We start from the raw sequence: 14,919 nt of genomic DNA, 5'->3' as shown, positions 1-14,919 counted from the left end.
GGCGCGAAGTGAACGCCGATCCATTGCCACATATCCAGCCACGCACCTACTTACCGACAAACCAAATCGCTCATTCAACTGCCCAACTACTAACCCACCTATCTAGTCACGCACCTACTCACCCATCAACCAAATCGCTCACCCAACTACCCAACCAATAGCCCACCTATCAAATCATCCATCTCCCCACACCATTGAATCTACTCACTCATCCATTTATCCCCCTCCTTAAATCAACAGCAGTATATCCACCTCCACCACAGTTTTTTTCCCCCAAATCAGAGATAGCTCATCGGATTGGTCGGGCAGGCACCCAAGTTCAAATTAAACAGGTGATTACGACGAATGTATTTGATGCCACGACCGCATCTCGCCATCACTTCCTTCCTGCTACCAGATATAGTAATTGGAGCAAAGCCGACGCATCCTTCAAGGACTGCTCTTACGGGCGCAGAATCTGAACACATTCCTGCGGAGGGAGCTGGTAGGAACGTTGGGTTGCTCGGTCAATGGGCAGGGCCAACGGCGGCGTGGTGTATTCCGCAAATATGCCCGACTGTGAGAGCGGGCACAAGCCGGCGTGAGTAGGTTAAACGTTGAGTTTTATAAGGGCACCACGGGGTGACCAGCCCCTCCCTACCCAGCCCCACCCCTCCCACCCCCCACCCAGCCCCACCCCTACTTGAAAAGCGTGAACAGGGGGGGCGGAGTCAGCAGCCTGTGTGGGCGGGGCTACCGAGACGCGGGGCGTGTCTAACACAAGGACGTCACCACACCCCGAATCTACCGCACCTCCCCCCCGCTCTCCCCGCGCTCTCCCATTGGTGTTACCATGGCGACCGGGGCTCTCGCTGTCGACCAATCGCGGGGCGCGGTGTTGGAGTGGCGACGCGCAGGTAAACGCGTGGGTGGTGGTGGTGATGGTGGTGGTCACTTTCACGATTTACCATTCAAACGTTTAGCGTTCTTTGTCAGAAAGCAGCATTAAGCGATCAACATCGTCGGCCAGAGAATTGCTGACGGTAAATTATTGCGGGCACGGCAGTGTTGCAATCGCGCGCGCAGGGGGACGCAGGGAGCACGACCGCGCTGGGTTTACGGGTCTCTAACATAATTAATACGCCGGCGGATGTACTTTGTCTCGCCACGGGAACGACGAGTTTCCACCGGCTGGTTGAGAGCGGTCGATGCAGATTGCGCGTTTGAGCAGCAACAGCAGCAGCAGCAGCAGCGTTGTTTTGACTTGGATACGAGCATGCCCCAATGAGTGTTGGGTCCACCCGGTTTGAATTGCTGAATTTAAAATATGAATCATTTTGTTCAAATTAAAGTGGTTGCAGGTCAAGTGAGCGTGTCGGGGCAATCGTCTATTTTCAACCATGATAATTCAATGGTGGAAATTCCACATTCCGATGACAGAAGTGGGTTGTTTTGTACAAATCAGCCTCTGTTGTCTAACCCACAATGTGGTGCTGATTTTTTTCTTCTAGATTTGAAGCTTTCGTGACTGCAAGGATCCATACTCTTTGGTTTCTTCGGTAAAGTCACGTAGGTAAAAAAGGAAAACAAATATATTTCATCACGACGTTTCGGAGGCAAGACAAGCCTCCGTCTTCAGGTGGAACCGTCACAGCAAAAAATACTGTAACACGTGTTCATCTTCCTACTCATGAACACACACTGGGCATCCAATTAGAAGTATGGAATTTTACTGGTAGGAACCTCCTGGTTACACCAGCCCACAGGGGATTATTGTGTCCGTCCGTCCGTCGTGCAGGGAGGGGCTGGGTGGGGAGGGAGGGGCTGGGAGGGGAGGGTGGGGAGGGGCTGGGTGGGGAGGGGGGGCTGGGTGAGGAGGGGCTGGGTGGGGAGGATGGGGAGGGGCTGGGTGGGGAGAGGCTGGGTGGGGAGGGGCTGGGTGGGGAGGGTGAGGAGAGGCTGGGTGGGGAGGGGCTGGGTGGGGCTGGGTGGGGAGGGGCAGGTCACCCCGTGGTACTGTAACACTTGTTACAGTAATTTATTATTTTTTATTCCTTTTTAACCTACGTGACTTTACCGAAAAACCGAAGAGTATGGGTACTCATTGAGTCGGTATTTGACAGGTGATGGGCCGAGTAAATCCCCGGCTGTGTTTTAACTCGCAACCTTTTGGCTGCAAGGCACGCGCTCCAAACACCGTGCAGTTCAGCCGGATTAAATACTTCGGATTATAAACTTCATCCAGGAAAGCCTTGGCACATGTCAAGACTCCCTATCTGGAGGATACTGCATTGCAATGTTTGGGCAGGTTAATTTCAAAGGAGTGGTAGGAAGCTAACACCTAGAGCATATGAGGGGATGAGGCTCACAGGTCTTCTGTACTGCTACCTTCTGGTCATCCTGGTCATCTGTCTCGCAGTCCTGTGGATTTGGGAGTTCCACAAATCTACCTCATCCGACCAACCTGAATGTATATAAATACATTGTGTTGTGGTATATTACGGTTAATACGATTATGCATGAGAAAATACAGTGGTCCATCAGCCTATGAGCTTTCTGGACCGGTCACCACACGCAAAAATATTGATTCAGAAGGCCAATTGGCTGATGGACAGAAATATGGATTGTTTTCGTTAGTAATTAATGCTCTATGCATATTACAAATTGCATGTCACTGTGTTTCCTCTGACGTAGATCCGATGGCGTTTGCAGCTCCCAAGCAAGTGAACGGCGCGGCGAAGATGCAGACAAAGTTCAGCACTTGGACACCCTTGAACCACGCGCCGAGTAACGACAAGGTAACTTCGGCCACTCATCTTCCTGCTCATGAACACACACTGGGCATCCAATTAGAAGTATGAGATTTTACTGGTAGGAACCTCCTGGTTACACCAGCCCACAGGGGATTATTGTGTCCGACCGTCCGTCGTGCAGGGAGGGGCTGGGTGGGGAGGGTGAGGAGGGGCTGGGTGGGGAGGGGCTGGGTGGGGAGGGGCTGGGTGGGAGGGGTGGGGCTGGGTGGGGAGGGGCTGGTCACCCCGTGGTGCCCTTATAAAACTCAACGTTTAACCTACTCACGCCGGCTTGTGCCCCGCCCTCACAGTCGGCCATATTTGCGGAATACACCACGCCGCCATTGACCCTGGCCATTGACCGAGCAACCCAACGTTCCTACCAGCTCCCTCCACAGGACAATGTGTTGTTTTCTATTACTTTTATTGATCCAACCAGGGGGGGGGGGGATGGTGTACAACTTCCGCGACAGGTAAATGGTGCATAGCGGGATAAGCGGCTCGGACAAACAACCAACGTGGACGTGTAGGACCGTAGCGTTATGTGGTACATGCGTCAGATCTCTTTTCTTCGTGGAAGGAAGGGGGGAAATAGAGGGGGATGGGGGGGGGAGTTCAGTCTCATTTCAAGTTCAGTGAAGCAAACTCAGGGTCTCTGGAGTGGCAATCAGTAAGTATGAGATTTTTTTAAATAAAAAAAATACCTTCGCCAGTCATTGAATAATTGTCAATATTACCAAGTGAGCAGTGGATGAACTTGCGACAGGAAAGTGGAATTTCCACTCCTGGTTGAGGGCCACCCACACCAGTGTCACCCCACGGTCACGTGTCTTGACAAATGTGCAATGATATTGTGCGTTATGTACATTTCCTGTTGCATTGTATGTGCATCCTACGTCTCCCTTTCATCATTACAGACATTTTGCTCAATGGGTTCTCAGTTTTCTATACAGTGCATTGGTTTTGTAAAATATGTCCATGGCTGCAATATTGTACAATTCCCACAATAATTAAAAAAAAATTTGATCATTGTTTATGATTACGCAAATGTTCACCTCTACAACTAGTTCCCGATTGTTATGATGTTTAAATGTTTACTAGAACCCCTTATTAGATTAAATCCATTAAACCAATTTTAGACATCTAAAATAATCTGTAAAAAAAAAAGTTTTACTTGATTGCAATCGTGTTCATTTACCAAAATTGGGGGTAACAAATGTTCTACCTAAAACAAACCCCTCTACACGCGTAAAATGTGCATGTCACACCCTCATTCTACTCGCCAGCACAATGACGATCCATGCACACTCACAGCAAGCCTCCACGTCAGCACGTCGTTATAAATAAATCCTGCTGATGCCTCCCACCGATTGCTGTGTTTGTGCGTGTGCTTGTTCGCATCTGGCAGGTGTTTGAGGAGCGGCGGGAGCTGGTCGCCAAATGGGTGAGAGTTGGCTCTTCATCGTTCCTTGCCAGCACCTGCCTCCCAAAGTCATCTGCCAGCTTCCCCCTCCTATCCCCAGTGCCCCCCCCCCGCACCCTGAGTTGGCGGTAGACAGGAGCGTTGTCTGGCTGGCGCCCGCTGCAGTGTCGGCTTGTCGCCCAACTGGAGGAGAGGGCAACACACATTTTGACCTATCTGGCCTCTTGCCTTGCCCCGCTCATCAGCCTGTCCGCTATGGATACGGGCTTCGGTAGATCAGTAAACGCTTTATTCAACCACACATCAGCGCTCTCATTTCGTGGGACGTGTTTACCGATCATCAGGTGTGCGCAGTGGCGTGTAAACATTTAATTTGTATTCGCAATGAAAACCCAGACATACGTGGAAAAGGCATACTGTGGTGAATCACGAAGTCTGGCGTTTGGGATTCTCTACATTAATAGATTTTGAGTAGCAAATAAACCCCCAATCAAACGCTTACATTTTGGCATACATATAAGAATAAACCTCGTGATGGCATTGGACCTCATAAAACTGAGATTATCGCAACAAGCGTCAGTGGCAGCTGTGTCTGCCAAACAACACCAGCGCTCTCCCTAGAAAGTGGAACTTTGATGGGTTCCCACTGGCTCTGCAGGAATGGGAATAAGTGTTAAAATATGAGGGGAAGAGATGGGAACAGACACGACACATAGGAATGGACAGAAACCCGATTCATTTTAGTAGCTCGTAGGTTTGGATGGGGAGGGAATTGTGCCCACGGGAAGGTGGAAATATAAACCGCTCGTATGAACAGGGGGGAAGGAATGATGATAAGGATTAACGCTGGCATTTAACATTCACATATATTATGGGATAACGTTTTTGGCAATGGATCTTCTTCAGTGAGCTGGGGTAGGAAGATGAACTCATTCATAGATTGGAAATTACAGTTTACACTAATCCTAAGTAGCCTGGGTAATAAAAAAGAAATAGGAGACATAGAAGGCACCGTGAATAATTAATGTTATGAAGTTTGTATTTGTGATTATACTCAACTTCCAATACAGTCCCTTCATTTTTAATTTAGTTTCCATCACATTAAATGTTTTGTTTCATATTTCAATAATCTGTCCATTGCTCATAATTTAACATTCGCTCTGACAAGCTCATGGGATACCTGGGATTGAAAACTGTTGATGAGATGAGACAAAATTCAAATGCCATTCATTCTCGTGTCACTCTCTACTCTCCACCACCCTCCTCGTCCATCTCATTTGCCCCCCCCCCCTTTCCCTCTCCCCCCACCTTCCCACTGGCTGGCGCGAGAGAAGTTTGAACGCTGGACGGATACCCAGCGGCGCCGCGTTCTCGAGGAGGTGCTTTCTTTCTGCTCCGAACGCCAGCTCCGGCACTGCGAGGCGCTGCTGAGCTCGGCGCTTCCTCAGCGTGCACTAGACCCGGCACGTGCCCTCCCGCGCGTGCTCTGCCTCTATATCTTTGCTCACCTTGACCCGCGCAGCCTCTGCCGTGCCGCACAGGTCAGCACCAGCTTGCTCGTCCATTCAGTCCCCCACCCACTTGCTCATCGCATCATCATGAATTAATATCGATACTGCACCTCCCATGCAGTGCATCTTGAGGTGCCAAAACAAAGCAGTATTTGAGATAATTACGCAGGAAGGAAGTAACTGCAGACCAAATACAATGTTGAGGTTGAAAGGTATAATATAGACAAGATATACAACAACGACAGAGAAAAAAACTATTATGGCAAAATGTGCCCTAGTCTTTTTCTCTTTTTGTTGCCCACTTTATTTGAGTTATATACTTTTGAGTTGTATCTGCTTTGCCGATCCACCAGTTGGTTAACCTGCTCAGTCGCTGGTTCCCATTGCGTAGTCATTGTGAATACACCACGCTCCAGCTTTCTGTTGTTATCAATCATCAGGTGCATGCAACATGCATTAACTTTGTTTGCATATGAGTAGAAATTATTGGTGTTCAGAAACTGTCCTATACCACAGTTTAATGCCGTAAATTAGGTCCTTTGAACTTTAAAAAATAATGCATTTTATTTGTCTAGGAAATCCTATCTGAGTCTCAATAGACATCTGAAAGATGTTTATCAGTATTTGTGAGGAAACCAAAGTACCCTGAAATTACCCACACATCCGGGGAGGAGTGACACTCAAAGCTCCAAACTAATTTTTCTCACTCACTCACTTGCCAACCTGTTCACTCACCTATTCCCTCAGTGTTCGAATCCTCATCTGCCTACTGGATCACTTGCCCACGTAACCATGCATTTGGGGTTGTGGCTGATTCAGCAAAGAAAAATAGAGAAGGCACAGAAGATGTTTTCTACATGCATGGGGTTGTCTGAAGGGTTAGCGTACCGTAGACCCTGCCTGTGGAATTTCACAGTTCAACCCCTCCTCTACAGCGAAGCCTCTTCTCTCAGCGCCACAACTGGACCTGTGAAATGTCACAGCCCAGCATCCACTTTAATCTGCTCAAACTTTACAATTTGCATGCCAGATTCTAATAATAATAATGCATTTTCCCTGACTTATTTTCTGGTTGTACTGTACATGGTTGTACTGGACATTTTCCCTGATCTATTTTCTGGTTGTACTGTTCGGCATGAAATCCAACGTTTTTTTCCCAACATGTTTGAGATTTCTTTACGAACTGTCTGATTTTTTGCTGCATGCGCTGGGAGTTTCTTCAGTAACTTCAAGAACTTCTTCAGGAACTGAGGAAGCTCCCAGCACGTGGAGTGAAACATGGAACATGCTGCCAACCAACACACGTGACAACTCCAAAACACATCACAGAGCTATTCATCACAACTGCAAATCCTTACATAGTAAACATTTCTATTTTACATCTCCAATGCTGGTGACATGTCAGTGGCAGATATCTGAACAAGTCGTAGACCTCTCCTAGATCGACCCTGCCTCAATTTGAGTACCTGGTGCAGTATGTAAACATCAGCACTGGGGAGACAAAGACGGTCGGCCGTGGTGCTGGCCTCACCACCACCTCATGCACCGTGCTGGCCTTCATTCGTGTTCATGAACAGCACTTGCCCCAACAGTCTGTTAAAGGCTTTATGGGGGATATTTTTCTTTGTGTGTGCGTGGGCCAGGTTTGCTGGTACTGGCGCCACCTCTCAGAGAGCGACTGCCTGTGGATGCCCAAGTGCTTGCGCTTTGGCTGGAGCCTGGGCTTCTCGCCAACGCCCTTTGAGCAGGGCCTCTGGAAGCGCCACTACATCCAGGCAGTGCATGAGCTGCATTGCCTGAGGCCCAAGGTGAGTTTGTTCTCCGATTTCACACCAACTGGGATGGCGCATCAGTGGTGTGCATGGAAAATGTCATCGCCACACCTAGTAGGTGTGCAATGATCTGTTGACTCGTCAATTAAAGTAGATTATTACACTCGTGATACCTGCAGAATGTTTAATTACACATGATATGCAAGTGTTATCTCTTGTTTATTGCAGGGTTTACTAAACTCTGGTCCTGGCTATCCATGTTTACCAGTTGCCTTCATTACAATAGAAATTAGGTCGTAATACCCTGCACTTGCCTGATGATTGGTAAACACATCCCACTTGACACAGATAACGGTGATTCAAAGTGCACCTAGTCTGGCACAAGCGCCATAGTGACGTCACTGCCACTTAGTGGCAAACGGCGATTATTGTTGTCCCACATGATATAGGGAATGCATACCTGTCAACCAGAGGTCGCAACCGGGTACCCGATACCCGTACCCTACCCGATACCCGGCTACCCGTACCCGTTTGTGACTCTGGTGCGGCCGGGTACGGGTATGGGCAAGGATTTAAAACCCGTTTGTGACCTCTGCTGTCAACCCATACGGTTTACCCGTATTCTTGGAAATGAAATTGATTTTAAAAAAGTTTTCTATTTTTGTGTCTCCCTTGTGATGGGACTTTGTAGGATGAACGTTGAGATGTATAAGGGCACGGGGTGACCAATAAGGTCTGAGTTGGTCTCTAAGAAGGTAGGCACTGGTAAGGGGTTGACACGTTTAGGAATGCTAATTCAAATTACAATCGGGTTAGAGTTAACCCTAACAATAATCATCAGATGTGTACTTGGTGTAATCATTTGCTTTGTATTTAAATGGTGAAGCTTTGTAAATGGGTTAGGTGAATAGACATGCCTTAGTTGGTCGCCACGAGAATTGGAGTGTGAGACACCTTGCTGTAATGGAACAATAGCAATATCAAACAGAATCAGAATCTTTATTTAAACTGGAAGAATCCGATGAGCTATGAAGCTATTTTTCACAGATGTCCAAACGAGACTGCACGAATAGGACAGTGCAAAGGGGACGGTACAAACGAGACAATTTGTTCTTGATTGAACTCTCACCTCGAATCGTAACAATTCTTCAAACCTTCAGTCGTGTGAATCATTACAATGCCGACTGCTTACCAAGGCAATGGGAGCCACCTGTATTCACAAACACAAGCTATTTGCACAGTGATGTCACTAATGTTATTCCTACAACGTAAGACACTCCCTGCCCATGTTCAAGTCTATGCCTAAGCCCTTAGTTTTTTCCTTTGCCTACGAATGACTTCTCTCTATAAAATAAATGTGTTGTACACTAGAATGTTTCAGATGTTCCAATGGTTTATCATTTTAATTCAAACATGTTACATTTACGCTTATTTTTTCAATTGTATCACTTGTTACCTAGTATTTGCTAGTAGAAACGCGTACGTATGATGCTTTAACAAAAGAGATGAAGGGCTGTTTCAACACTTCGTCTATGCCCCTTCAGGAGCAATGTTTTCCAGCAGAATTGTTTTCAAGCTTGCAAACTCTGCACTAATTTGAACATTCTGAGTCTCATCAAGTCAGGCCTGTCAAACAAAAGCTCCTGGAAAGCATTTGTCCAGAAGCCCCTGAGGCTATTGACCTATATGTTATCATATGGTTTGGGTTTATTATAATTTATTTTGGCACCAAAACATCACATAATACATCTCGTATATATTGTACATGGACTTAAACAAAAATTCAACCTCTTTAAAGCTAATAATTGATGAGAATAAAAAAAATCCGTCTCCATTTACTTAAACTGCTCAATGTGATGTGAACCCGGCAACCTTAGTTTTATTCCCAGCCACGGCTATCATCAGTAGTGATATCTGAACTGGTCCTGGGCCTCCCTTTCACCAACCAACGTGGCTTTTGGACTATTCATCCAGCAGTGGATTGGACACATTGTTGTAAATTCTCTCTTGCAAAAGAAGCTCATCTCAGTGGATTCTTACCTGGTCATAAACAAAGGTCATCAATCTATGGCCCTCCCTCTCTCTGGTCTGCATAAGGGACATTTCCATTAGCCCGATGCATAATTAAATGTCTAAACCAGGGTTAATTCGCTGAGCTCCGCTGCCAATGCCACTGTTGAAAGTTTTCCCTGCATGTTGGCTGGAGCACGGTGCACATGAGTAATGAATAAAACATAAATATCGAGTGACTCGCAATGAATGGCCGCCCTTGTCGGAACAAACCGTTGGCCAAGCGTCGTGATCGTGTTTACAAAAATAAACAAGTGAAAAATTTCACCATGCGAACGCGTCATGGATCAGAAATGCGGTAACGCAATGCCGGGTTGGTTGGGCTCGTACATTTTGTTGCCTGCCATCTATGGATCAGTGGCCACACGCCATACCCTGCCATACTGGGAGCACATTCACAGAGTGCTTTTAGGGTGAAAAAAAAATGTGTCAATTATCTGCCAACAGAGTTATCAGTAATTATGTATTTAGATGAAGAAATGTCCATTCAAAATTCTCTCCTCAGTGCACCCGTCAGAACACGTGCAAAAAATGGCAGGAAACTACTTCTGCGGTCATGATACCGATGGTGATGACACTGGTGATGACACTGATGGTGACGACTGCTATCATGCTTATTGAAGTCGATAATGACATAAACGATAATGGTTACATTGATGAGTGTCGTGCGCACGCCTGTCATTCCGCACTGTGGAGACCAGGGCTGGTGGATCACACATGTTGAATTGAGGTGCCATGATGAATCACAATTACGTCGTGTGCAATGGTCGTGGCCACGCGATTAATACTGTAAATGTATTAACCTAAAAAAATGCAGTCTGCCTCAAATTGGACGTTAAAGCTCCTTCAAAATTAATTGAAACGGAGTAGGCCATGTGTGCCGGCGTCACGATGCAATATTTCCAAATAGCATAAATCACTTGAAAATAACTTATTTTTAAAGCCGCATTGCAACATCGCCCCCTACCAGCAGACGAATGCCCACTCAGTGGTTGGTGCTGCATTTACCTTGTGCCTGATAGGGACAGCTACCTCTGGGGGCCCCCTGCCATAGGCCTCCTTGAGATCGAGAGCATGGGGATAGCGGTATAAACATGAACCCCTTCCCATTACGAGGCGTCTGCAGGCTGGGTCCTGTTCACCGCTGAATCACGGAAACGTGCAAGCGAATAGCGTTCATTTTATTCAAAGAGGCATAGCGCCGTTGTTTTTAAAGGCATTGTACTCACCGCAGAGAACTGTAGCAACACGACCACACTCTGTGATAGTTGGTGCCAAATCGTGCCACGCTCTCCCGTACGGCCTTTTACCTCCGATTTCGTTAGGAATCGATTCGATTCTGTCAATGGAACTGAATCTGAAGAAAAACTGATGACACACACGTACGTCATCGGAATGGGAAAGTGTTAAATTGACATGATGACATGATGCAGACACCCCCCGAGGAGGCTCTGGTTGTGGCGGACGTGCAGCCGCTGGCCAGGCCGGACAGCCAGGCCGAGGGGAGGCTCGTGCCGGGCTCAAGATCCATGATGCTGACGTCCGCGAGGGGTGGCGGCACACGGGGGAGCAGCAGGGAGATGCCGCCCTGGCGAGCGTCGAACCCGCGGCCCGTGGACACCCTGCGCTACAACTACCTGGACAACGACGAGCCCGTGGACGCCACCAAGCTCGCGTGCGTCTTGTCGCCATGCCATCACTTCGCTGTCATGTACTCGGAGGGAGACGTAACCCAAAATACAAACAGCCCTTATCTTGTAGATACGTACCCAGGATATCGGCCTCGTGGTCCTCCTGTCGTAAACACCATCCAGGAGCACTCAATTCACCCAAACAAAAGTATTTTTTTTGTCCATTGAACAAAGTGTCCAACTCATTACACGTACGTTTTCATCGTCAACATTATGGCGTATCCTAGCCCAACAATCTCTTATGAATCACGTTGGGAAACATGTGACCCAGCCTTGGTACGCATCTACAAAAGCCGTTTTATTTATGGGCTTCATCTTAAATTGTGTTGAGGAAGTCATGTCAATAATCCATACAGACGATCCAACTACTGGATCAGTGCAATACCCTGTTAGTATTGTAGGGGTCGCCCCAACGTTGGTAAACATGGTTTATTGTATTTATAGCACTTTTAGGTGAACAGTTCTAAGCATCTATTTTAAGGATTTTAATAGACAGTAATTTGGTTCCCTTGACATTGCATGCAACACCTTCAGATAAAGGCAATTGATATCTCAACCTGCCCTGGGCTTCCCGCAGATCAGGGGAGACAAAGTTGATTGAGAACAAATGGTGCCGATGCCACCATCCCCTTGCACATGTGCAATATTGACTTTTGCAGGTGTTTATCGACGGTACATGCAGTGACAGACTTATTGGTGCCCCTTGCCTTCAACCCACACTGATCAGCATGGTGATGGAACTGAGAAGCCTTTGAATATACGTGCTTTTACAAATGGCCCAACATCATATATCTGTTCTAGATTTGAAGTTTTCGTGACTGCAAGGGTCCATACTCTTTGGTTTTTTCGGTAAAGTCACGTAGGTAAAAAATCTAATAAAAATAAATAAATCACGACGTTTCGGAGGCAACACAAGCTTCCGTCTTCAGGTGGCACCGTCACCGCCACTTGATACAGTAGTTTTGCTGTGACGGTGCCTCCAAAAACTGTCGTTATTTATTTATTTTAATTTTATTTTTCACCTACGTGACTTCACCTAAAAAACCAAAGAGTATCACATATCTGTGTTTGTGTGTGTATACATATAGTGTAGCGGTGGCCAACCGGCGTCTCCCGAGCTGCATGCGGCTCTTTAATCCACCACATGCGGCTCTGTCGAAGGGGCATAACGTAGAACGACTATCACAATGGCAAATTATGTCTCCCGTGTTGTACCGAAAGCCGTCAATATATATACGAATATATATTCACTTGGCTCTTTGCAGAAGTCAGGGTAATCTTTGGCTCTTGGTTTGAGAGTGTGTAAATAGCAGCACTGTGGAGACAAAGGTGGCCAGGTGCAGTGCCGCTTACATGATCATTCTGGCACCATTCTGGCCTCAAAAGGTGCTTGCCAACAGCAGTTGCCCCAAAAGTCCATGTGAGCTACACAAGAGATCTTTGTTTTTGTGTCTGAACACCTCAGGCGGTGGAGAAGAGGGGGACCTGCTCCTGACATGGGTAGAACCTCCCTGGGCCCCGACTCACAGCCTCGCTCGACATCCGGAAAATTACGGAAAGCCCAGTCACTGGTGAGGGGATACGACAACCCGGTACTCGCCACATGCCACCAGTAGGCCAACCCAACACATGCAGCCCAAACCCATATCCTGACCCCAAACCCATATCTCCTTGACCCCAATCTTACCCAAGCCTTACCCTAATCTTCATCCATTAGAATTCATATTGTTTGGGTCTTTCGGTGAAGTGACGTAGATAGGTTCAAAGAAAATAACAAAAAACGACGTTTTTATCGCAACACAAGCGGAAACGTCGTAGTTTTTTGTTTTGAACTTATCTACGTCACTTTACCAAACGACCCAAAGAATTCTTCAACCATAGCTTTAACCACATCCTGACACTGATCTAATCATGTAGCTCGACACCTCATCTGAACCATGACCTTACTAAACCTGATCCTAATATTTACCCAAAAACTCAACCCATATCCTAAACCTCACCTGAACATGCAGTTGTAAACATCGTAACCTTAACATGTAGTCTTAATACTGGTAGGAACCTCCTGGTTACACCAGCCCACAGGGGATTATTGTGTCCGTCCGTCCGTCGTGCAGGGAGGGGCTGGGTGGGGAGGGTGGGGCTGGGGAGGGTGGGGCTGGGTGGGGCGGGGCTGGGTGGGGAGGGGCTGGTCACCCCGTGGTGCCCTTATAAAACTCAATGTTTAACCTACTCACGCCGGCTTGTGCCCGCCCTCACAGTCGGGCATATTTGCAGAATACACCACACCGCCGTTGACCCTGGCCATTGACTGAGCAACCCTACGTTCCTACCAGCTCCCTCCGCAGGAATGTGTTCAGAATCCAAACCCTGACGTCATTCTAAATCTTGGCCATAACATTAAGCCCGAGCTTCAACATTAATGCTACTCAAAACACTCATATTGGCCCAAACTCTAATCCCACACAAGACCATAACCCTAATCTGAAACCCAGACGAGACACTTTCTTCCATTCTAATATCAACACTATTCCTACTACTAACCCAATCACTGAACTGGAACTTGAACCGCCCCCCTCCCCCCCCCCCATCCTAGGTAGCGCTGCTTTCCCTGGACAAGGCTGTCGCGACCAGTGGCAGACAGAGGCCCGCGTGGGCCGGGACCCGTGGCGAGACCCCTCCGCCACTCTTGGACGCACAACACAACGCCGGCGTTCGCCCTGCCCCAGCTCGACGTCCGCCCTCCGCCGCGCCGGGCGGCAGCGTGGGTGTTAGGTGGGGGCTCGAGAGGGGCAGCCTGGTTCCGGGCCCCGAGGTGGGGCCAAGGGAAGTGGAGGGAGACCGAGCAACACTGGAGGAGGGTCTGGGGGTAGCGGTGACGCAGGATGTCGCGTTTACAGACATTCTCGCTGGACGGAGCCAAGGGGGTGAAGCAACAGCCAAGGGCAGTGCATGAAACATAATGATGCGTAGTTTTTTTTTATGCGGTCGTTACCATGTCTTCTGCTTTACTGATGATTGGTGAGCTATGAGAGATGAGTGTAGCCAGGATTTTGGATGTTAGGGCTGTAATGTTTCACCTTTCCAGCACAAGGTACATTTTTTGCCATAACTTTTTTACAGTATTGTTTGGTCCGTTAACCTAAATAACACTTGCATATCGTTTGCCTTTAATATGCGTAAATCATGTTCAGTGCTCACACGACTCGATAGCTCGGGAGCCTAAAAATGTATCTTAATCATTGAATTCATGCATCGCTAATAGCTTAATGGATTAAGTGAGGACTGAGCATGCACCTTGCAGCCCCTTGGCAGCAATTTGGAATCCCAGTTTTGATTTAATTTATATGAATTATTATATTCATTAAGGTAATTAATCACATTTTCAGATTGCAATAAAAAAAACTATTTTCTTCCTGAACATGACATTTTAAGCTCAAAACCAGACCTCGTTTTGTAGAATATAACAAGGTGAGACGAGAATTTTTAAGTGAGATAATTTATACAAACACAATTTGCTGGCCATTACAGGGCCCAATACTTCACTCTTTAATATTGCATGTACAATACAGCTTTGTAGGCACTCAATTTTAAGAGCTAATGGGAAAATGCTTTCGATAAAAATAAAATACATTCTCTCACACACACACACTTTCTATTGAGTATTGTTATTATTAAATAACA

The 14,919-nt window shown here is 47.2% G+C and overlaps 1 protein-coding gene across 8 annotated transcripts; it reads left to right on the top strand.

Annotated features, from left to right (window-relative positions):
• The first annotated feature begins 774 nt into the window (after positions 1-774).
• On the top strand, positions 775-14,909 carry LOC133353076 (F-box only protein 16-like). Of its 8 annotated transcripts, none has more exons than XM_061569189.1 (9): positions 775-896; positions 1,491-1,538; positions 2,674-2,777; positions 4,180-4,215; positions 5,529-5,735; positions 7,349-7,513; positions 10,981-11,222; positions 12,704-12,809; positions 13,832-14,909. In XM_061569189.1, exons 3-9 carry the CDS (start codon positions 2,679-2,681, stop codon positions 14,189-14,191), a joined length of 1,215 nt encoding a protein of 404 aa, XP_061425173.1. In that variant the 5' UTR covers positions 775-896; positions 1,491-1,538; positions 2,674-2,678; the 3' UTR covers positions 14,192-14,909. The 8 variants fall into 8 exon arrangements, with proteins under 8 accessions (XP_061425173.1, XP_061425170.1, XP_061425167.1 ...); XM_061569186.1 differs by having other exon boundaries at positions 1,491-1,618; XM_061569188.1 differs by lacking the exon at positions 775-896 and adding an exon at positions 905-1,022.
• The last annotated feature ends 10 nt before the right edge of the window (positions 14,910-14,919 follow it).

The sequence above is a fragment of the Lethenteron reissneri genome, chromosome 42 (assembly GCF_015708825.2).
Source record: "Lethenteron reissneri isolate LAM-NWPU_2019-01 chromosome 42, ASM1570882v1, whole genome shotgun sequence".
Taxonomy (NCBI): Eukaryota; Metazoa; Chordata; class Hyperoartia; order Petromyzontiformes; family Petromyzontidae; genus Lethenteron; species Lethenteron reissneri.
This window is presented reverse-complemented; position numbering and strand designations above follow the sequence as displayed.

Coding starts and splice junctions, on each gene's coding strand:
- LOC133353076 (XM_061569183.1), top strand. CDS start 833: ATGGCGACCGGGGCTCTCGCTGTCGACCAATCGCGGGGCGCGGTGTTG. Junction 7,514..10,980: donor TGCATTGCCTGAGGCCCAAG/GTGAGTTTGTTC, acceptor GACATGATGCAG/ACACCCCCCGAGGAGGCTCT. Junction 11,223..12,703: donor GTGGACGCCACCAAGCTCGC/GTGCGTCTTGTC, acceptor TGAACACCTCAG/GCGGTGGAGAAGAGGGGGAC.